Here is a 21,985-nt window from a genome sequence, read left to right on the forward strand (position 1 = left end):
TTGTCTCCATAACAAGAGAGTAACTGGAGAGATGGCTTAGCTGTTAAGGCGCTGCCTGCAAGCCTAAGGACCCATGTTCCACCCTCCAGATCCCACATAAGCCAGATGCACAAAGGTGAGGCAAGTGCAAGGTAGCACATGCCCACTAGGTGGCGCAAGCATGTGGCGTTCAATTGCAGTGGTTGAGCCCTGGCATGCCAATTCTCTCTCTCTCTCTCCCCCTTTGACTCTCTCTCTCTCAAATAAAAAAAAATAATAATTTAAAAAAGAAAGTTAACTGTCATACCCTGTCCTCCAGCCCTGGGGGAAAAACGGCAATGGCAGGAGCTGCGAAACCTACCATATATTCCCATTGGGATGATAGCACCAGCTTCTGCCAGAGGAGTCCAGAACGGCCAGAATGGCAGGGTTGCTGCGCGTGTCCTCCTGGATGATGCATGTGAATCCATTGATCTTGTTGGGCACTTGGATAATTGCCAGATTGCCAGATGGATAGCTGAGGTCAGGTAAGGTCACGTGATCCTTGGTCATGTGGGATACACTTAACTTATGAGACAGTTCTTTGAAAGGATGAAGCCTTGTGAAAGTGGGGATTACTACTAATGCAACAGAATATCATGCTCTTATGTGGATGAAAATATACCTTTGGGGGCTTGAGGGATGGCTTAGTGGTTAAGGCACTTGCCTGCAAAGCCAAAGGACCCAGGTTCAATTCCCCAGGACCCATGCAGTGACTAGAGATCCTGGTGCACCCATTCTCTATTTCTCTTTGCCTCTTTCTCTCTCAAATAAATAAAATATTAAAAATATATTTATGAGATATAAAAACCCTCATGAAGGTTCTAGAAGTAGAATTTAGCAGTGTGTAAACAGGATTGCCCACAGCAAGGAAGTGGAGTTTATCTAGGGTAAGGATGTTTTAACATCTGAGAAAATAGAATATATTACATAATGGATTGTCAACTGATATGCTCTGTTACATAATGGATTGTCAGTTGATATGCTCTACTATATTAATGGATTAAAGAGCAAAGAAAGAAAGAAAGAACATGATCCACTCAATAGCCAGATAAGAAGCATTTGACAAATTTCAATGTCTTTTCATATGAAAAGACTTGATCAACTTCAAATACATGAGAATATCCTCAAGCTTATAACTACTTATGAAAACCCCACAGGGTAAAATCATGTTAAATAGTGGACTACTAAGACCTATGCCCTAAGATCAGAAGCTAAACAAAAATGTCCATTCCCACATCTTTTTTCTTCTCTTCCTTTCCCTCCTCTCCCTCTTTTTTTTTTTTTTTTCTTGAGGCAGGGTCTCACTGTAGCCCAGTAGACCTGGAACTCATGCTGTAGTCCCAGGCTAGCCTTGAACTCACAGCGATCCTCCTACCTCTTCCTCCCGAGTGCTGGGATTAAAGGTGTGCACCACCACGTCCAGTGGAGGATGTCATATGTTTTCTTTGTATTTTTTTTTACATTTCCTTCCCTCTCCCTCCTTCCCTCCTTCCCTCCTTCCTTTCTTCCCTCCCTCCCTCCCTCCCTCCCTCCCTCCCTCCCTCCCTCCCTCCCTCCCTCTCTCCCTCCCTCCCTCCCTTTCTTCCTTCCTTCCTTCCTTCCTTCTTTCCTAGCATTATTAGGATTGAATCTAGGGGCTCACACGTGCTAGGTAGTCACCCTGTCACCAAGCTACATGCCCAGCCCTTTGAAAAATTTTAAATTTTGAGAAAAGGTTTTATCAAGTTGCCCAGCCAGTCCATGAACTTGCATTCTTCTTGTCTTAGCCTCCCAAGTGGTTGGGATTCCAGGCCCAAGCCACTGAGCCCAGCTAGCTTTCTACTTTTGAAGAAGTACAGGGCATGGCCTGAGCCGGAAAGGATACAATATCTGTGTCCCTCCATCTGGAAACGAGGTCAGGAATTTGCTCCCGTGTTTGTAGTATTTCTCCAAGAGTTCATCTCTTACCATCTACACACCACAGAAAAAAATACAAGGATGGCAACATTGGTCAGTGATGTATACCGCTTCTTGTTTTCAGTATTTGGCCCTGCTATTGAAACAACAGGGGAAGTCATTAGTCATCACTTAGAAATTGTCCCTAATGGGATCAGTTGGGAACAAGAAGGGTTTTAGAGAGAATGGGAGGAGGAAAAGACAGAGTAATGAGGAATAAATAAAATCAAAATATAGCCAGGCATAGTGGAACACACACCTTTAATCCCAGCACTTGGGAGGCAGAGGTAGTTTTATTCCTATGCACATAGAAGTAAATAGTTTGTGTTGAGTAATCTGCTGTGATCCTGATGGGCTTGAATTTTCTCTGTATTTTATTTGGTTTTTGTTTTTGGTAGTTTAATTACAATATGGCGAGAAGAGATTCCACATTTTATCTGTTCAGTGCTCTAAAAGCTTCCTGTATCCGCATTGGTATCTCTTTCCCAATTTGGGGGAAGTTTTCTTCTATGATTTTGTTGAAAATGCATACTTTGTCTTTGAAATGAATTTCTTTTCCTGTTACTATAACCTGAATTCTTATGTTTTTTTTTTAATTTTTATTAGCATTTTCCATGATTATAAAAAAAATCCCATGTTAATTCCCTCCCTCATTTTTTTTTTTTTTTTAATGAATGCTGGACATAGCCATCTACATCTGTAACTCCCATTCTTTTATTTAGTTATTTATTTTGGTTTTTCGAGGTAGGGTTTCACTCTATCCCAGGCTAATCTGACATTCACTATTTAGTCGCAGGCTGGGCTCAAACTCATGGCAATTCTTCTACCTCTGTCTCCCGATGCTGGGATTAAAGGCATGCACCATGCCTGGCCCTATTTATTATTATTATTTTTTGAAGTAGGGTCTCACTTTAGCCCAGGCTGACCTGCAATTCACTATATAGCCTCAGGGTGGTCTTGAACTCATCACAATCCTCCTACCTCTGCCACCCAAGTGCTAGGATTAAAGGTGTGTGCCACCATGCCTGGCTCTTTTTTTTAAAAAAAATTTAATTGTTTAATTTTGTTTATTTGAGAGATAGAGAGAGAGCGGGAGAGGGAGAGAGAGAGAGAGAGAGGGAGAGAGAGAGAGAGAGAATGGTGCCCCAGGGCCTCCAGCCACTGCAAATGAACTCCAGATGCATGCACCACCTTATGCATCTGGCTTACATGGGTACTGGGGAGTTAAGACTCAAACCAAGGTCACTAGGCATCACAAGCAAGTGCTTAACTGCTAAGCCATCTCTCCAGCCCCAGCCCCTGAATTTTTATGCTTGATCTTTTCATAGTGTCCCAAATGTCTTGAAATTCCCATTCATAGCTTCCTATTAGTTTGCCTTTCTCTTTGTTGGACTGTATTAAATCTCCCACTTGGTCTTCTAGTTTAGATATTCTATTCTCTCCTTCATCCATTCTACTGGTGAGACTTTCTATAGACTTAATAACTTACTATGTTTTTCATTGCTAGTATTTCTGACTGATTTTTATTATTTCTATTTCCTTATTAATGTCTTGTATTGACCTCATTTCATTAAATTGGTCTCCTGTGTCATCTTTGATTCCTTTGATTTCCTCTTTGATTTCTTTGAGCATATTTATAATCATTGTTTTGAAATCTTTCTCAGGCATTTCCTCTAAATCAGTCTCACTGGAGGTCATTTCTGTTGGATTTATAATTTTTGGTGTATTTATATTGTCTTGACTTTTTTTTTGTGTTCCTTGTAGTATAATGTAGAGATTTTTGCATCTGGATCAATTTAATGCTTTGCTTTCTAATTATCTGCAGTATTATTAGATGTATCAATCAATCTGACATATATCTTCAGGGTAGGAACTTAAGTTGCTAGTGTGGCTCTTGAAAGACTCTCAGAGTATACACAAAAGTAACCATAGGTGTTGGGTTTGCCTGTTATGAGAGTATTCAAGAAGTGGAACAAAATACAGGCAGATTCTAAAATTTAACTAAACAATGTACACATTCAATGAAAACAAGCACAGAGTATTTATGCAAGAGTAGGTATTATGACCAGACCCTCTAACAAAGTCAAAGTCCCTAAGGATGTGTGTTGCCCCACACCCTTAATCTTGTCAACTGTGAGGCTGAGATTTCTCATCTTTAGAGGGTTCCAAGGTCAGTTTGTGACTGAGTAAGACCCTTCCTCAATGAATGACAGATGAGACAAAGGGAACTTTAAATCAGGAAGCAACAAATGACAAGCCCAAAATATAGATTATTTAAGAATGGCAAATCTGACCACCCATCAAATCTAACATCTAACATCTAACATCTAACATATAATTTATCGTGACACTTGTACTTCCAATGCAAGCTTATATACCAGGCTTATTTGGTGGGTACTGACCTGATGTAATCCCAGCTACCTTTTGGGATGGCTTTCTTCTCAGCTCTGCTGCGCTCCTGCTTGGGTCTCTCTATGAATTATGTGTGCTCAGGTAGGCTGGCTGGGTCAGTGGGTCATTGCTGTGATCCACTGTGCCAGGTACTGTGCAGGTGAGCTCCCATCCCCAGGTTTCTGGTGCTTACTGGTGATTGCCCTGATGGTGGAGGGAGGGGAGGCTGTGGATGGTGGCTGAAGTTCTCACACTGGTCCTCGTGATCCTCTTCCTCACGAGCCGCTCCACTGGTCCCTGCCGTCCTCTCCTTCACACTTCTTGAGTTTGTGAGGAGGTCGATGTGAGTGGAAAATCCCCTCACCTGGCTTTTCCTGTGGCTCAGGCCTGGTGCCACTGTTTCTGGAGCCACTCTTGCCTGCTTCTGTGGTCTCTAGATGCTCTGGATCTCTCCTACTTCTCTGCTGTGGTCGATAATTTCTTATACATCTTCATTTTTTAGTAGAAGAGTGTATTTTGCTGTTTTATTTATTTATTGATTGATTGATTTTTCAAAACCATGCTTTGGCATGGTTCCTATGCTGCCATCTTAATGGAAGTCTATACCTTCTTTTAAAAATATTTATTTAATTTATGTGTGCACACCGAGATCATCCTGCTGCTGCAAACCAATGCCAGACATATGTACCACTTTGGGTTTACGTGGGTGCCAAGGAGCTGAACCTGAGCCAGCAAGGTGTGCAAGCAAATGCCTTTAAGCACTGAGCAACCTTCTCAACACTTATAATGCATATCTCAACTGTAAGAAAATGAGGTGTTTGAAAGTGACTGTGTGAGCTTCACTTTTTGTCTTTGTAAAGCACCTGCACCCTGAATGTGTCCCAAGCTGTGAGCTGTGTCAGCAAGGGAGGCCTGCACGTCCAGCGGCCGGGGAGGGGCACCCCCCTTGCATGGGGCGCTCTGCCTGTCATCCTGGAAGGAACAGTGGGCACATTCTGGGAGCCAAATTAGCATCTTCAGGACCTTGAATTGTATGAAGACAGATCCATAAATTCCAAAGGCTAAAACAATGAGCCAATCTACGTTTTTCCATAAACATTGTCAGTTATTTGGGAAATATATGGTCCTATCTGGAGGTGAAATTCATTTTTTAAACTTCTAAAAATCATGAGGGGGTTGCAGAGATTGCTCAGTGGCTAAAGGTGCTTGCCAAGCCTGCTGGCCTGAGTTTGATTCTCCAGCACAATACAAAAAGTGACACATGCATCTGACATTCATTTTCAGTAGGAAGAGACCTATGCTCCTGTAGACAACTCAGAGAAAATTGATTGGATCATTAAAAAGGAAAATACTTGGGAGGGGGATTAGTTGAGAAGAAGGGATCAGTAGGAGGGGTAAGAAAGACTAATGAAGAGGTGAAGATGATCAAAATACATCATGTGCACTTATGGAAAGGTCATAATGAAACACATTATGAATAATTAATATGTGCTAATAGAAGTCATTAAAAAGAGCTCCTTTAGTGAAAGCTGCTGGTGGAAAGGTCTGGATGGGGTCAAGGGAGGGGGATGGAGGAGAGGAAGGGATGGAAAGAGGGCAATTCAAACCCAAGGTATTGTCAGACATATGGAAGCCTAGCACTTTGTTAGCTAGTTAAAAACATATGGGAGGGCGCTGGAGGGATGGCTTAGTGGTTAAGGCATTTGCCTGCAAAGCCAAAGGACCCAGGGTCAATTGCCCAGGACCCACGTTAGCCAGATGAACAAGGGGGCGCATGTGTCTGGAGTTAATTTGCAGCAGCTAAAGGCGCTGGCACGCCCATTCTCTCTCTCCCCCTCTTTCTCTGTCAAGTAAATAAATACATTAAAAAATTTAAAAAATGTATGGGAGGGAGCTGGCACTAGGGAGGTAGAAGTAGGAGGATGGTTGTGAGTTTCACCCTGAGACTACATAGTGAATTTCAGAGGTCAGCCTGGGCTAGAGGGAGACCCTACCTCAAAAACCAAAACCAATACACACACACACACACACACACACACACAATACATACATACATGTGTGGCTGGAGAGATGGCTCAGAAATTAAAGGTACTTGCTTGCAAAGTCTGATGGCCTGAGTTCCATTTCCCAATAACCATGTAAAGCCAGACGCACCAAGCGCTGCATGTGTCTGGAGTTTGTTTGCAGTAGCAGAGGCTGGTGTGCCCTTTCTTTCTGTCAGTCTCTCTCTCTCCTCCTCTCTTCCATATGTGTATGTATGTATATATATATATCTGTGTATATATATATGTATATGTATGTATATATATATATATTTAAAAGGAGAGCATTTAGGCAGAAGTACCCTGTGGGGTGGATAATGCTGCATCCAGAGGACTTGTTACAGAAAAACCCCAGTGCTAGGGGTTGGTCAGGCCTCGGAGGCCCCCAAACAGTAAGGCTATTGCCAAGGATTTTTGTTGTCCACCAGAACTAGATGGTAAGAGCCTAGTGCTGAAGACACTCCATGCTTTGGGCCCAGGACACTGAAAACTCAAGCTGGAGCTGAGCTGGAAGCCTCCTGATGATTGGCTGTCACAATGATGGAAAGACCTTATGCAGCCTGTGTGAGAAGTGGAGAGAAGTCGTCAACAGTCGTAACCAGCGGTGGTCCCTGAAAGCTGCACACTGGCCAGCCAGGCTACAGGTGCCCCGTGGTGCCATAGTGGCATGGCTGTTATGGAGGGGCAGGCGGTAGACCAAGGTGACTGGCAGAAGCAGATCCAGACCCCGTCCTGAGTAAGGTCATCTCTCCAAACACCACACCACTCCCACAGTCTTTCAAGTTCCATTCCCAGCACACGTGAAATTCAGCAGCCCACCAGGAAGCTTGACGCCATAATGAAACCTGGACGAGTACTGCCCAGCCAGAGACCTTCAGCAACTCTGGGAGGCCGTAATCCAGCTACGCTCATGACACTGAAAGGTCAGTTTGAAGATACGTGGAAGAAAAAGAAAACTATAAAGTGACATGCTGTGTACAAACGCCCCACACACCTCACAGCACACATGCAAAAATAAAAACAAAAGTAACATAAAATGGTCCCGTGTGCTGCTACTATGATGTGCTCTGCAAATGTAGAAAACACTGAAATACTAAAAATGCTTGGAGGGAAGTGGCTAGGACTTTGTCTCTCCACCCCTTTTTTGAGGTACGGCCCAGGCTGGCCCGGAACTTACAGCAATCCTCCTGCCTCTGCCTTGTGAGTGCTGGGATTGAACGGCTGTGGCACCATGCCTGGCTCAGACAGCTAGGATTTTTGTTTGTTTGTTTGTTTTATTTTGCTTTTTTTCTTCTAACTTTTTTTTTTTTTTTTTGGTTTTTCGAGGTAGGGTCTCACTGTAGCGCAGGCTGACCTGGAATTCACTATGGAGTCTCAGGGTGGCCTCAAACTCATGGCAATCCTCCCACCTCTGCCTCCTGAGTGCTGGGATTAATCTTCTAACATTTTTATTTTTATTTATTTATTTGAGAGAGAGAGAGAGAGAGAGAGAGAAGCAGACAGGATAGATAAAGGGAGAGAGAGATAAAGGGAGGGAGGGAGAAAGAATGGCCTCGCCAGGGCCTCCAGCTTCTGCAAAGGAACTCCAGTTACGTGTACCACTCTGTGCATATGGCTTACATGGATACTGGGGAATCAAATCTGGGTCCTTTGGCTTTGCAGGTAAGCACCTTATCCACTAAGCAATCGCTCCAGCCCAGTTATTTTAGAGAGAGAGAGACAGAATTGGTGCACCAGGGCTCTAACCACGGCAATCAAACTCCAGACGTTTGCGCCACCTAGTGGGCATGTGTGACCTTGTGCTTGACTCACCTTTGTGCGTCTGGCTTCTGTAGGCCCTGGAGAGTTGAACATAGGTCCTTAGGCTTCACAGGCAAGTGCCTTAACTGCTAAGCCATCTCTCCAGCCCCAGATACTAAGGTTTTAACCAAGGCATTTATCAGACTCAAAGTGTAGCTAAAGTTGAAATTTCAAGTCTATGGAGTTTTTTACATAAAAAATATTTTATTTATTTAAGAGAGAGAGGGAAGTAGAGAGGGAGAGAGAACGGGTGCTACAGGGCCTCCTGCCATTGCAAATGAACTTCAGACATATGCATCACTTTGTGCATCTAGCTTTATGTGGGTATTGGAGAAATCAATCCTGGGTTCTTAGGCTTTGCAGGCAAGCACTTTAACCATTGAGCAATCTCTCCAGTCCCAATATGGAGTTTGCTTTTGTTTTTTCAAGGTAGGGTCTCACTCTGTCTGGCCCAAGTTGACCCAGAATTCATTATGTAGTCAAGGTGGCCTCAAACTCACAACAATCCTCCTACCTCTGCCTCCCGAGTGCTGGGATTAAAGGCGTGCACCACCATGCCTGGCTATGTGGATTCTTTTTACAAATAGCTGAATGTGTCATGCAGCTGAGCTTGATGAAATCTTTTATAATTTAAGCAAAAGTGATTGTTCTAAGACCACAAATAAATACTGTAAGTTAATTACCTTTCCACATGCTTTCCTAGAATCACAGCAAATAATGGATAATTTTTGGCTTTTTATTTGGAAATCAAGGATGTCCTCAGTGGTCGGTCTTTCTCTCGGATCCATAGGAAGTTGGTAAGAAATTGTTTTTTGGCTCCTTGCAGTCACTGGGGAAAGAATCACATGAATGTACCTTTCTCCTTTATGTGTTAAAAAAAAAAACACATCTTTCCTCTAAAATAATAATCCAAATGCCATTACAAATGCATTCATTTATTAAATGACTTTTTTTTGGAGGCAAACCCAACAGACTGGCCTTTTCTTTTGTTTTTGTTTTTGTTTTTGAGGTAGGGTCTCACTCTAGCTCAGGCTGACCTGGAATTCACTATGTAGCCTCAAAGTGGCCTCAAACTCATAGCAATCCGCTTACCTTTGCCTCCCGAGTGCTGGGATTAAAGGCATGTGCCACCACGCCAGCCTTTTCTTTATGTGAGTGAGAGAGAGAGAGAGTGAAGGAGGGAGAGAGAATTGGCATGCCAGGGCCTCCAGCTAGGCAGTCAAATGCCAGATGCATGCTCCCCTTGTGCACATGTGTGACCTTGTGCACTTTGTGTGTCTGGCTTTTGTGGGATTTAGAGAGTCAAACATGAGTCTTTAGACTTGGCAGGCAAGGGCCTTAACTGTTAAGCCATCTCTCCAGCCCACCAAATATTTTTTTAATCATTTATTTATTTGCATGCATGCGTGCGTGCATGTGTGTGTATGTGTGTGTGTGCGTGCGCACGTATGTGGTGTGTTAGTGGGAGTGCCAGGGCCTCTTGCTGGTGCAGATGATACCAGACACTTGGACCACTTCACGTGCTTGTAGCACTTTACGTGTGGTTTACATGGGTGGCTGGGGAATCGGAACCTGGGCAGGCAGGCTCTGCAAGCAAGGGTCTTTAATTGCTTAGCCATTTCTCCAGCCCCAAATCCAGGACTTCCAATGATAAAATCAACACTCCTTCAACTGTCCCAGAGCTATAGCCACACACTGGCCATGACTCACAGGACCAATATAAGAAAAAAAGCATTCTGATACATATTCAACAGATGCTCCATACTCACGCTTGAAAACAAAATGGAAGGTGTATTTCATAAAATAAGAGATAACAAGGGGTCTGGAGAGATGGTTCAGCAGTTACAGGCACTTATTTGCAGAGCCTGACAGCCCAATTTCAATTCCCCTCTACCATGTAAAGCCTGCTGTACAAAGGGCACATGTATCTGGACTTTTGTTTTATTTTGTTTTGCTTTTTTCAAGGTAGGGTCTCACTCTAGCTCAGGCTGACCTGGAATTCACTATGGAGTCTCAGGGTGGCCTTGAACTCACAGCGATCCTCCTACCTCTGCCCCACCACGCCCGGCTGTATCTGGACTGTTTGCAGAGTCAAGAGGCCTGGCATGCTGTCTCTGTATTTCTCCCTCTCTTTCTCTGTATGCTTGAAAGTAAATAGATTTCTTAAAAAAGAGATAACGAACTTGTAAGCTCTTTGTAACTATCTAGGGACTACTCTATTGATGTTGTTAACGTATTTTAATCAAAAATGACAATGAGCTGGGCATGGCGGTGCACGACTGTAATCCCAGCACTCGGGAGGCAGAGGTAGGAGGGTCTGAGTTTGAGGCCAGCCTGAGACTACATCATGAATTCCAGGTCAGCCTGAGCTAGAGTGAGACCCTACCTCGAAAAACAAACAAACAAACAAGAAAGACAATGAGAGACTAAAAATTCTAAAAGTCAGATTTACTGAACCATTTTGTCTGATACAGGCTTTATTTTCATTTATAAAAATATTCTTTCTAGAAAGGAAATGATGAGGAAATTTTTTTAAAAATTTATTTGAGAGAGACACAGAGAAAGAGGTAGACACAGAGAGAGTGAGTATGGGTATAGCAAAACCTCCTGACACTGCGAATGAACTCTAGATGCATGCACCGCTTTGTGCATTTGGCTTGATGACAGAGTACTGGGAAATGGAACCTGGCCGCCAGGCTTAGCAAACAAGTGCTTCTGACCACTGAGAAATCTCTCCAGCCCTGCAAAATATTATTATTATTATTATTATTATTATTATTTTGGTTTTTCGAGGTAGGGTCTCTCTCTGGTCCAGGCTGACCTGGAATTAACTCTGTCATCTCAGGGTGCCCTTGAACTCATGGCAATCCTCCTACCTCTGCCTCCCGAGTGCTGGGATTAAAGGCGTGTGCCACCATGCCCGGCTGCAAAATATTATTTTTAAGTAATCCAATCATATCCTTTTGTTAAACATCTAAGCCTTCCGGCCTTCCAATATGGGATAGCAGGGATAAACGGTGATGGTCAAACTTACCTTCTTCAGATATGCTAGTCTGTTCAGGTGGTATTATTGCAAACTGTTTGGCCATTTGCTGCTCCTGTTTTCTATAATAATAATAATAATAATAATAAATATTAATAATAATAATAATAATTATTATTATTATTACAATAAACCATCTCATGCATAAATCTGAAATATGGCTGAGGGGTGGATAGTCCAGTGGCTAAAGGCGCTTGCTTGACACGTGTTTGAAACTGGAAACAGCGTAAGACAAACTTCACTTGTTAAAGTCTTACTTTAATCCATTATTACTTGTGAATCTGGTTTATATAAGTAGAGAACATGTGTGGGTTTATCGGGCAAATTTCTTAAACATAGGAATTCTGAATTGCTCTGATGTTTTATTAATGACTCATTCTACTTTAAGTCAGTAAACTCAGTTTCTGGAGCCGTGTGTGTGTGTGTGTGTGTGTGTGTGTGTGTGTGTGTGTGTGTGTGTGTTTTCAATCCAGGGTTCCTTGCAAGCTAGCGAAATTCTCTTTTGCTGAGCTGAGCTATATTCCTCAGCTGTTCTGGGAACTTTTAGATATTGTGGCATCCACTTGGAGCTTTAATGTGTTTGCTTTCACCAACTTTTCTTTCCTTCTTTCTTTTCTTTTTCCTTTTTTGTTTTTGTTTTTGTTTTTGTTTTTAGAGGTTGACCTGGAATTTACTATATAGTCTCAGGGTGGCCTGGAACTCATGGTGATCCTCCTATTTCTGTCTCCTGAGTGCTGGGATTAAAGATGTGTGCTACGATGCCTAGCTTCTTTCTTTTTAAAATTTTAATTATTTATTTTGAGAGAGAGAGACAGAGAGACAGAGACAGAGAGACAGAGTGTGGTGGTTTGAATAGAATAGATGCCCCCCCCCAATATATTCAGTTCTTTATTGTTTGTAGTTTGCATCTGCTGGCTACCTGGCTGGAGGCAATGTCACTGGGTGGATCTTAAGGTGTGGTGGTGGGTTTCTGATTTCAATCTAAAGATATGCAAAGTGTGCCTAGCTGGAGTTCTTGAAGTGTGCTATGGCTTTTGACCTTTTTGGCAAGTGCCTCTCTTTCTCTCTGCTTGGTCCTGTGAAGGCAGACCAGCTTCTTCTACCATTATGGAGCTTCCCCTGGATCTGTAAATTTCAATAAGTCCCTTCCTCCATAACTGTGCCTGGTCTGAAAGTTCATCTCAGTGAACCTGAAGCTGTCTGTTACACAGAGAATGGGCATGTCAGGGCCTTCAGCTTCTGTGAACAAACTCCAGATGCATGAGCCCCCTTGTGCACATGTGACATTGTGTGCTTGCATCACTGTATGTCTGGCTATATGGGACCTGGAGATTTGAACATGAGTTCTTAGGCTTTGCAGGCAAGTGCCTTAACTGCTAAGCCATCTCTCCAGGCCCTCTTTCTTTTTTCTTTTCTTTTCTTTTTTTTTTTTAAATACTTATTTGTGCTGGGTGTGGTGGCACACACCTTTAATCCCAGCACTTGGGAGGCAGAGGTAAGAGGATCGCCATGAGTTTGAGGCCACCCTGAGACTCCATAGTGAATTCCAGGTCAGCCTAGGCCAGAGTGAGACCCTGCCTCAAAAAAAGAAATTAAATTAAATTAAAATTAAAAAAAAACCTTGTGTGTGTGTGTTTGTGTGTGCATGAGCCTGTACAAGATTGTGCACTCCAGGGCCTCTTGCTGCTACAAAGTCACTCCAGATGCATGCATTACTTTTGTGTCTGACTTCACATGGTTACTAGGGAATTTAACCAAGGCTAATAAGTTTTGCACATAAGCACCTTTAACCAATGAGCCATCCCCCAGCCCACCTTTTATTTCTTCATGGGGAACACATCTCCACGATACTATGTTGTGCAAGAAACAAGGCTCACTTTGGGACACACTTTTCAATTAACTTGGCCTGCCTGGGTTCAGGATGAGGGTCCTGTGTCACCTCTGAAAAGCTTTCTCCTTCTCCTTGATTCTGTCGGCCTCGCTGCCGTGCGCTTCATGAGGATTAATGTTGATTAGTTCAACTGTGCAGGTTTTCATGTTTTGTTTTTCCTCATAGATATAGTCAATCAGATTCTGGAACTGAAGACAACAGGAGACCTGCAAAACAGAGAGTCTTCCATGGTCTTGTCACACCAGATCAAGATGGTCACTGGGGACAAAACCCAGACACGACCAATGAAGTCTGAACAAAATGCTGTTGTAACTTTTTTTTTTTTCTGAGTTAGGGTCTCACTGTAGCCCAGGCTGACCTGGAAGTCATTATGTAGTCTCAGGGTGGCCTTGAACTCACGGCGATCTTCCTACCTTTGCCTCCTGAGTGCTGGGATCAAAGGAGTGCACCACCACACTTGGCCCATTAAAAATTTGTTAATTAATTTATTTATTTGAGAGCAGCAGACAGACAGAGAGAAAGAGGGAGAGAGGGAGGGAGAGAGAGAGTGCGCCAGGGCCTCCAGCCACTGCAAATGACCTCCAGATGCATGTGCCACCTTGTGCACCTGGCTTATGTGGGTCCTGGGGAATGGAGCCTTGAATGGAGGTCCTTAGGCTTCACAGGCAAGCACTTAACTACTAAGCCATCTCTCCAGCACCCTCCCCCTTTTTTTACTTCAGAGAGAGAGAAAGAGGTGGGGGGGTGGAGAAATTGGGCGCACCAGGGCCTTCAGCCACTGCAAATGAACTCCAGATGCATGTGCCACTTTGTGCATCTGGCTTACATGGGGCTTGGGGAACTGAACCTAGGCTTTGCAGGCAAGCATCTTAACCACTAAGCTGTCTGTCTAGCTCAGTTTGTCTGTTTTTTTTTTTTTGTTGTTTGTTTGTTTGTTTTTTGAGGTAGGGTCTCATTCTAGCCCAGGCTGACCTGAAATTCACTACATAGTCCCAGGGTGGCCTTGGACTCACAGTGATCCTCCTACCTCTGCCTCCTCAAGGTGTGCACCACCATTCCTGGCTCTATCATAACTTTTATTTTACCATGAATAGCCTTAAGATAAAATTCACATGTCATAAACCTCACCCATTTAAAAATTCATCTCAACTGGTTTTTAGCACATTAAAAACAACAATTTCCACAGTCAACTTTATATCAAAAACTTGTCCCTGAGCTGGAGATATGGCTCAGTGGTTAAGGTGCTTGCCTGCAAAGCCTGAAGACCAGGGTTCGATTCCCTAGCACCCACATAAAGCCAGATGCACAAAATGATGCATGCATCTAGAGTTTGATTGCAGCTGCTATAGGCCTTGGTGCACCCATTCTTTCTCTCTCTCTGCATATAAATAAATACAAACCCAAACCTGCCCCTGTAAACAGTCATTTTCCATCCTCCTGGCTTCAGGAATTCACCGGTTGGCTGCTTCCTCTGCTTTGCTTCCTCTTTTCCTTCCTCTTCCTCTCTTTCCCTTTCCCCTCCCTCCTCTTCTTTCCTCTCTTTCCCTCTGTCTCTTTTTCTTTTATAGGATTTAAGTTAGGGTCTCATGTAGATCATTCTGGCCCTGAACTTCTGATCCTCCCACCCCACCTCCCAAGTGCTGGGATCCCAGGCATGTGTCGCCACGCCTGCACTGTTTTCTTCTTTCTTTCTTTCTTTCTTTCTTTCTTTCTTTCTTTCTTCCTTCCTTCCTTCCTTCCTTCCTTCCTTCCTTCCTTCCTTCCTTTCCTTCCTTCCTTCCTTCCTTCCTTCCTTCCTTCCTTCCTTCCTTCCTTCCTTCCTTCCTTCCTTCCTTCCTTCCTTTCTTTCTTTCTTTCTTTCTTTCTTTCTTTCTTTCTTTCTTTCTTTCTTTTACTTTATATTTTTGGTTTTTCAAGGTAGGGTCTTTCTCTAGCCCAGGCTGACCTGGAATTCACTATGTAGTCTCAGGGTGGCCTCAAACTCATGGTGATCCTCCTACCTCTGCCTCCCAAGTGCTGGGATTAAAGGCAGCATATGTGAGTGATTTTCTCAACAATACAGCCATCCCAGTGGATGTGAACTGGAAGTGGCATTTCCTTGATGGTGCATACATAACTTTTAGAGAATGGCAATGGGAAAGAAAGACAGAGGAGAAAAATACTGCATGTGTTTTAAAATGGTTTTTCAAAGTAACACCATTTTCTCAGCCAACCGGTTTTAGAACTCACACGTACTTTTCCATCAGTGGGAAAGGAATCCATATCTATATTGGAGAGAAATGCCTGTAGGTCACATCCACAAAACTCACACTTGGGTAGCATCTCATCTTCATCCTTGAGAGAGAGAGGGGGGGGGGAGAAGTGTCCATATGAGACCTAATAGCTTTAAGAACAGCAAAGCAGGGCTAAGGCCATGGTGAACGTCTAGAGGGACAGTAGAGGGGACAAGGGATGAGAACCCCTGTCAGATACCCAGAACTACCTAGTGGGGAATTTCACGGGGTTGAGATCTTGCAGCAGAGAAGCCAACATGGCCTGTGTCATCCAGTAAACGGCATACTTTCATTCAAAGGCTAGAGAGGACCAGGGAGCTTCAGGGCTATTCTGAGTATGCTACAGTACCGTACAGTTCCCCAGGGCCAAGCCCCTCGGGGTCCAGCATGAGAAGCAAGCTGTGGACAAGTCAGTGACACAGTAGCTGACAGAACTAGCTTGCAGGGGGTTCATTCTGGCTCCCAGTCTAGGCAATGCAGCCTGTCACCAATGCCAGGGAAGGAGGGCAGGGCCTGCAGCTGTGGCAGAGGTCGTGCAAAATCTTCACGGGGTTTAGATCTGGGAACGTGTATTCCTCTCCACACGACCGTGCTATCCAGTCCAGGCTTGGGAGTGATCATTCTCCCGCCGCCCCTTCCCCGCTCTGCTGTGGGAGGAGGGCTACGCTGAGACGGCCCAGGGGAAACGCCCTCTTTCTCACCGAGCACCGGCGAAGATTCATGTCACCTAGCTTTATCAACTACGTCAAAGGTTCATCCATATTCCAAGGCTTCGTGGCACGGTCACGGGGTGAATGGGGTCTCCCTAAAATATCCGCTGAAGCCCCAGCTGCCGGGCCTTCCTTGGGCTTGTGGAGGCTCCAGTTGAGGTTACTGCACTGGGCCTTGATGGAGTGTGACTGGTGTCCTTAAGAGAGAAGGACTTTTCTTTCTAGCAAGATCGTAGTGAGCTAGTGAGCTCCGAGGCGCACACCGGGGGGCTACAGCTTCGCCACCCACTGCACCCCTCCCCACCCACGCTGGGAGAGGCAGAGGAGACTTCTGCCAGTGGTGGCTCTGCTGCCATCTCAGTTTCAGACTTCTAGCCTCCAGATCACGAGGCAATAGTTTCCTTTATCCAGAGCCACTCAGTTTATGGTCCCCTGTTGAAGTATAGCCAGAAGACCACCCAAATGCCATTCCAAAGTTTACAAATCCTTTAACTTTATTTTCCCCCCAAGTATGTTCTTTGTCATTGGCCATTGTGTGGCTTTTATATCAATTTACTATAATAACTTAGAAATATGAATTAAAATCACCTTGAAATTAACGTCCAAGTTGGAACTTTCTGGTTTGTATGACAGAATGGTTGGTGGTCCGATGCTGGGTAATGTTATTAAGGATGGCTCAAATAATGCCATAAAGTCTTCATTAAACTAAATTTTAAGGAGAGAAAGAGAAATATTGAATAACTTACTCTTATCACAATAACGCTGTGTTAGCTGTTAGGATGAACAGTTCTCACCTCCATCTCACATAAAATAGTTAGTTTCGGGTCTTCTGGATCAATTTCCCATTTTTCTGAAGAGAGAGAAAAGATCAGAAAGAAGGCTGGAAGGCTCTGGGTGGCGTACTCTACTTTCCCTGGCTTGGGGGCTCCCGGCCCCTCCATGCGCCTCGCCCTTCCCGCGTGGGTGGGTGCATGCCAGGTAAACACCCAGCCCTTCTTCACCCGCCTGTCTTCTCAGTAGAGGTGGACACCATGCAAGCGCAAGGCAAGGCCAGATCCTGTTGACAATCTGCTTTTGTTATCGAAAGGGGATGAGAGCATATCCACTTACTTCTTAGTTTGGAAGCCAGACACTCCTTTTCTTCCTTTACCTTGAGAGTGGCTGTCTGTTCTTTTTGAAAAAAGAGACAACAGATTTATTATCTATCTTGAGAAAGAAGAAATATGAAAGAAAATAATGTCGCTTAGACAAAGAAGAATGCTTTTTTTTTTTTTTTTTAAATTCTACCCCACTTTTTTTCCTCCTCAGATGACATTGAATCAACAGTAAGGAGCAGAGGAGACTCACCAGGGATGTATTAGGTTTTAAAATGTTTCCCTGGGCCTGTTGTGGTGGCGCACGCCTTTAATCCCAGCACTCGGAGGCAGAGGTAGGAGGATCACCGTGAGTTTGAGGCCACCCTGAGACCACATAGTGAATTCCAAGTCAGCCTGGACTAGAGCAAGATCCTACTTCGAAAAATTGTCTCCCCGGGGTTGTAGAGATGGCTCAGTGGTTTTAGTCATGAGGGCTCTATAGTCTCGGGTTGGCCTCAAACTCACAGCAATCCTCCTACCTCCGCCTCCCAGGTGCTGGGACTAAAGGTGTGCACTACCATGTCTGCCTTTTTGTGTATTTTTAACTTTTTTTTTTCAATTTTAATTTTAATTTTATTATTTTTTTCTCTTCACAATTTTTATTAACATTTTCCATGATTATATAAAATATCCCATGGCAATACCCTCATTTTAAACATTTTATTTATTTATTTATTTGCAAGCAGAAGGAGATAGAAAAGAGAGAGAAATAGAGAGAGAGAGAATGGGTACACCAGGGCCTCTAGCTGGCTTATGTGGGTACTGGGGAATCAAACCAGGGTCATAGGCCTTGGAGGCAAGAGCCTTAACTGCTGAGCCATCTCAGCAGCCCCTGTTTTGTTGACTTTTATTTTGTATTTTTTTTTTTATAAGAGCGAGAGAGAGAGCGAGAGAGAAAGAATGAGCGCACCAGCGCCTCCAGCCACTGCAGTTGAACTCCAGACGTGTGCGCCATCCTGTGTGCAGTGCTGGCGTCACCTTGTGCATCTGCTTATGTGGGATCTGGAGAGTAGAACATGGGTCCCTAGGCTTCAAGGGCAATTGCCTCACCCGCTAAGCCATTTCTCCAGTCTGCCTTTTTTTTTTTTATTTTTCGTTTTTAGAGGTAGAGTCTCATTCTAGCCCAGGCTGACCTGGAATTCACTATGTAGTCTCAGGGTGGCCTTGAACTTACTACAATTCTCCTACCTCTGCCTCCCACCTCGCCTCCTGAGTGCTGGGATTACAGGCATGTGCCACCATGCCTGGCTTTTGTTGATTTTTTTTAAGACTACATATATATGTTAGTTATACCACTGAACATCTTGTGGGGCATGATTCTATTCTGCTGTATACATCTTTTCATTTCCTTCTCCATATTCCCTTGAGTTCGTCCCCATCAGGTTTTCATCTTCATAATTACAACGAGGCAGTCCCTACCAATACCACCAACGACGTCCATATGCTGGCTTAGCAAGTCCTTGCTCATCTTGCTGCCTCCCAGCCAGCGTTTGACCCCACTGATCATCCCTCCTCATTGAACTTCTCTCCATCTAGGACACCTCAGCGGATTTAGCAATTTCCCTTTCACTCTCCTTACGTCCCCACCTTCCCAGCGTACTGCTCCAGAGTCTCCAACTGTCTCCTTGGCAGTCAGGAAAACAGGAGTTAGATTGTGTTCCCTCTGTGCAGTCCTCCAGGGACTTACCACTTCAGTCCCAGCAAAAAAGATTTGGTGCACATTATCTCCTAGGATCCCCATGCTTTCATCTTTCTTTCTTCTTTGAGTAGGGTCTCGCTCTAGCAGAGGCTGACCTGTACTTCACTGTGTGGTCTCAGGCTGGCCCTGAACTCATGGCGATCCTCCTACCTCTGCCTCCCAAGTGCTGGGATCAAAGGCGTGCGCCACCATGCCCTGCTTCTTTCTCTCTTTCTTTCTATCTTCCTTCCTTCCTTCCTTCCTTCCTTCCTTCCTTCCTTCCTTCCTTCCTTCCTTCCTTCCTTCCTTCTTTCTTTCTTTCTTAACCACAGTCACACCAGCCCCCTTCTGAAGTCAGCAGGAAGCCCTGAGCTGTCCTCTCCGTGCTTCTCCCTGTGCCTGGAGCGCTGTCCTCTCGCTGCCATGTCTCCTGTTCCAGCCCCGGTTCTCTCCTCAGACAGCTCAGCGTCCCCGGGTGGTTTCGCCGAGGGCGCTGTGTACACCTGCTGCCCCTCCACCCTCACACTCGAGGTGCTGAACGCAGAGCTTCACGCACTCGAGACAAACACTCTACACAGAGCTACACCCTTTACTCCAGCTTTAAAATTAGTACTTATTTGTTTAATTTAATAACTAAATAGATAAGGCTGGGCGTGGTGGTGCATGCCTTTAATCCCAGCACTCGGGAGGCAGAGGGAGGAGGATCGCCATGAGTTCGAGGCCACCCTGAGACTCCATAGTGAATTCCAGGTCAGCCTGGGCTAGAGTGCGACCCTATCTTGAAAAACCAAACAAAAAAAAAAATTAAATAAACAGTGTGTGTGTTTGTATATATATATATATTATATAGTTATACATATTATTTAATGTATATTATATGTTATTTCTATGAACAAAGATATGCATCAAAAATATGATGGCATTAGCCAGTAGTGAACCCTCAAAGCTTTATGGCTGGATAGCCAGGCCGAATGTACTAATGGGTGCAATGGGATATCTGTTATGAGGGAAAACATCTGCTCTCTTATTGGACTTGAGGCCTGTTCCACTGAGGGGACTCATGCCTGGTACTGAAAACCTGACGAAAATCCTATGACTGGGGAGGTCTACACCCTGAGGTGCAATGACTACTGTTGTTTGGCTAAATGCATACATGATGGCCTCCAAACTCCTCCCTCAACACTTATGTTTATGCCCACATATTAACGGTACTCTCAACTTTTGGTTCAAGAAGCTTCTCTTTTCAGATGGTGGTGACCACCGGGATGACCCAAAATTCACCAAAGTGCTGAGAAGAAGTGATAGTGGCGTGTTCAGCACTAAGTGAGCCATCTCTATCACACCCTCAAAGGCTCAGGGACCATTGCGGAAGAGACGGCAGAAAGAACGTAAGAGCAAAGGAAGGGAGGAGTGCTTGCAATGCTGTCTTCCAGACACAAAGTGGCCCATGGTATTCATGGCCTCACAGTGGCTGATGCTGCCTACCCAAGCCCTGCATAACAGGAGGAAAAACATATGATGACATCAAGATAGAATAGTTGGAAAGAAAAAGGGGCTCAGAGGATGGGTGATTTGAGAGGGAGAAAATGGAGGGCGGTGGGAGGGGATTATGATCATGGTATATTGTCTGTTTGTATGGAAGTTGTCCATAAAAACTTATATATGTGCAGATTATTTCTTGGAAAATAGAAACCGTGCCACTTATTAAATACTAAACACCAAGGAGTTTAAATGTGTCATCTCATTTTGATCGTGAGGACACTCCCACTGCAGTATTGCTGTTGCCCACGTGGGTATGCGGCCGACCGTGCACACCCGTGACCTCCGTGCTCCGCGATCTCACTGCCCAGCCAAAGCTAAGAAACCACACTACTCACGTGGGACCTTCAAACCAGTCATTTCCTGGAGCCAACTTTCATCTGTTTGTACTGATATTGGAATTCCTTGGGACAAGTTCTGATAGATACTTCTGAAATTTAGATAAAAATGTTAGTTTGAATTTAATTGTGTGTTGTTAGGAAGACTGCTTGGAAGTTTATAGTTTCATTAAATAATAAATGCACATAGAAAGCCCCGATTCTGTGGTTTTTATTTTGAAATATTTTCTTCCATTCCCATTCTTTTCAGTAAAGTTGGGCATAGTGTGTGTAAGAAATCTGATTCTTGGAAAGTATTTCTCAATGGTAGATATTTGTTTGTTTGTTTGTTTGTTTATTTGAGACAGAGAAAGCGAGAGTGTGCTTATGAGGATGCCAGTGCCTCCTGCCACTGCAATCTGGCTTTGCATGGGTACTGGGGACTCAAAACCAGGTTGTCAGGTTTTGTAAGCAAGCATGTTTAACCACTGGGCCATCTCTCCACCCCAATCCAGGAGGTTTCTAATGCCATATCAGAAATCCTTCTTAGGGGCTAGGTGTGATCAGCACTTGGAAGGCAGAGGTAGGAGGATCACCATGAATTTCAGGCCAGCCTGAGACTATACAGTGAGACCCTACCTTGAAAAACCGAAAAAAAAAAAAAAAAATCCTCCCTAGGGCTTCCTCCTTAGGGACTTATCAGCATTAAATCTTTACAAGTATGGTACTGTTATAGCCTGTGGTAGTGAAATGTAGTTTTAAATTGAAATTAGTACAAATTGTTCATTTTCTGTAGCTTAGAAATAGCAAACTCTTTTAAAAAGAGCCACCATTGAGAGGGATAAAGAGAATTATGGGCATGTCCACCAGGGCCTCCTGTCACTGTAAACAAGCTCCAGATGCATAGGCCACTTTGTCCGTCTGGCTTTGCATGGGTACTGGGGAATTGAACCCAGGCCATCAGGCTTGGCAAGAAAATATCTTCAATCACCGAACCATCTCTCTAGCCCCACATTTTTTTCTTTTTTTTTTTTTTTTGATGTAGGGTTTTGCTCTAGCCCAGGCTGACCTGGAATTGACTATGTAGTCTCAGGGTGGCCTTGAATTCATGGTGATCCTCCTACCTCTGCCTCCTGAGTGCAGGGATTAAAGGTGTGCACTACCACCACGCCTAGCTTCAGCCCCCACATTTTAATTTTTTTTTTTAAT

General features: G+C 44.1%; 1 protein-coding gene across 1 annotated transcript in view; it reads right to left on the bottom strand.

Moving 5' to 3' along the window:
* Erich6 (glutamate rich 6) overlaps window positions 1-21,985 on the bottom strand; it is a 38,564-nt gene that overhangs the window by 8,001 nt on the left and 8,578 nt on the right. Inside the window, exons 2-11 of the mRNA XM_045130642.1 lie at window positions 20,798-20,889; window positions 17,217-17,276; window positions 16,901-16,956; window positions 16,695-16,811; window positions 15,353-15,457; window positions 13,172-13,329; window positions 11,224-11,294; window positions 8,873-9,018; window positions 1,886-1,971; window positions 341-496 (exon numbers count right to left, since the gene is read on the bottom strand). Of these exons, the coding sequence (XP_044986577.1) occupies window positions 341-496; window positions 1,886-1,971; window positions 8,873-9,018; window positions 11,224-11,294; window positions 13,172-13,329; window positions 15,353-15,457; window positions 16,695-16,811; window positions 16,901-16,956; window positions 17,217-17,276; window positions 20,798-20,889 (1,047 nt within the window). The remainder of the gene's footprint in view (window positions 1-340; window positions 497-1,885; window positions 1,972-8,872; window positions 9,019-11,223; window positions 11,295-13,171; window positions 13,330-15,352; window positions 15,458-16,694; window positions 16,812-16,900; window positions 16,957-17,216; window positions 17,277-20,797; window positions 20,890-21,985) is intronic.

Source organism: Jaculus jaculus, chromosome 12 (assembly GCF_020740685.1).
Source record: "Jaculus jaculus isolate mJacJac1 chromosome 12, mJacJac1.mat.Y.cur, whole genome shotgun sequence".
NCBI lineage: Eukaryota > Metazoa > Chordata > Mammalia > Rodentia > Dipodidae > Jaculus > Jaculus jaculus.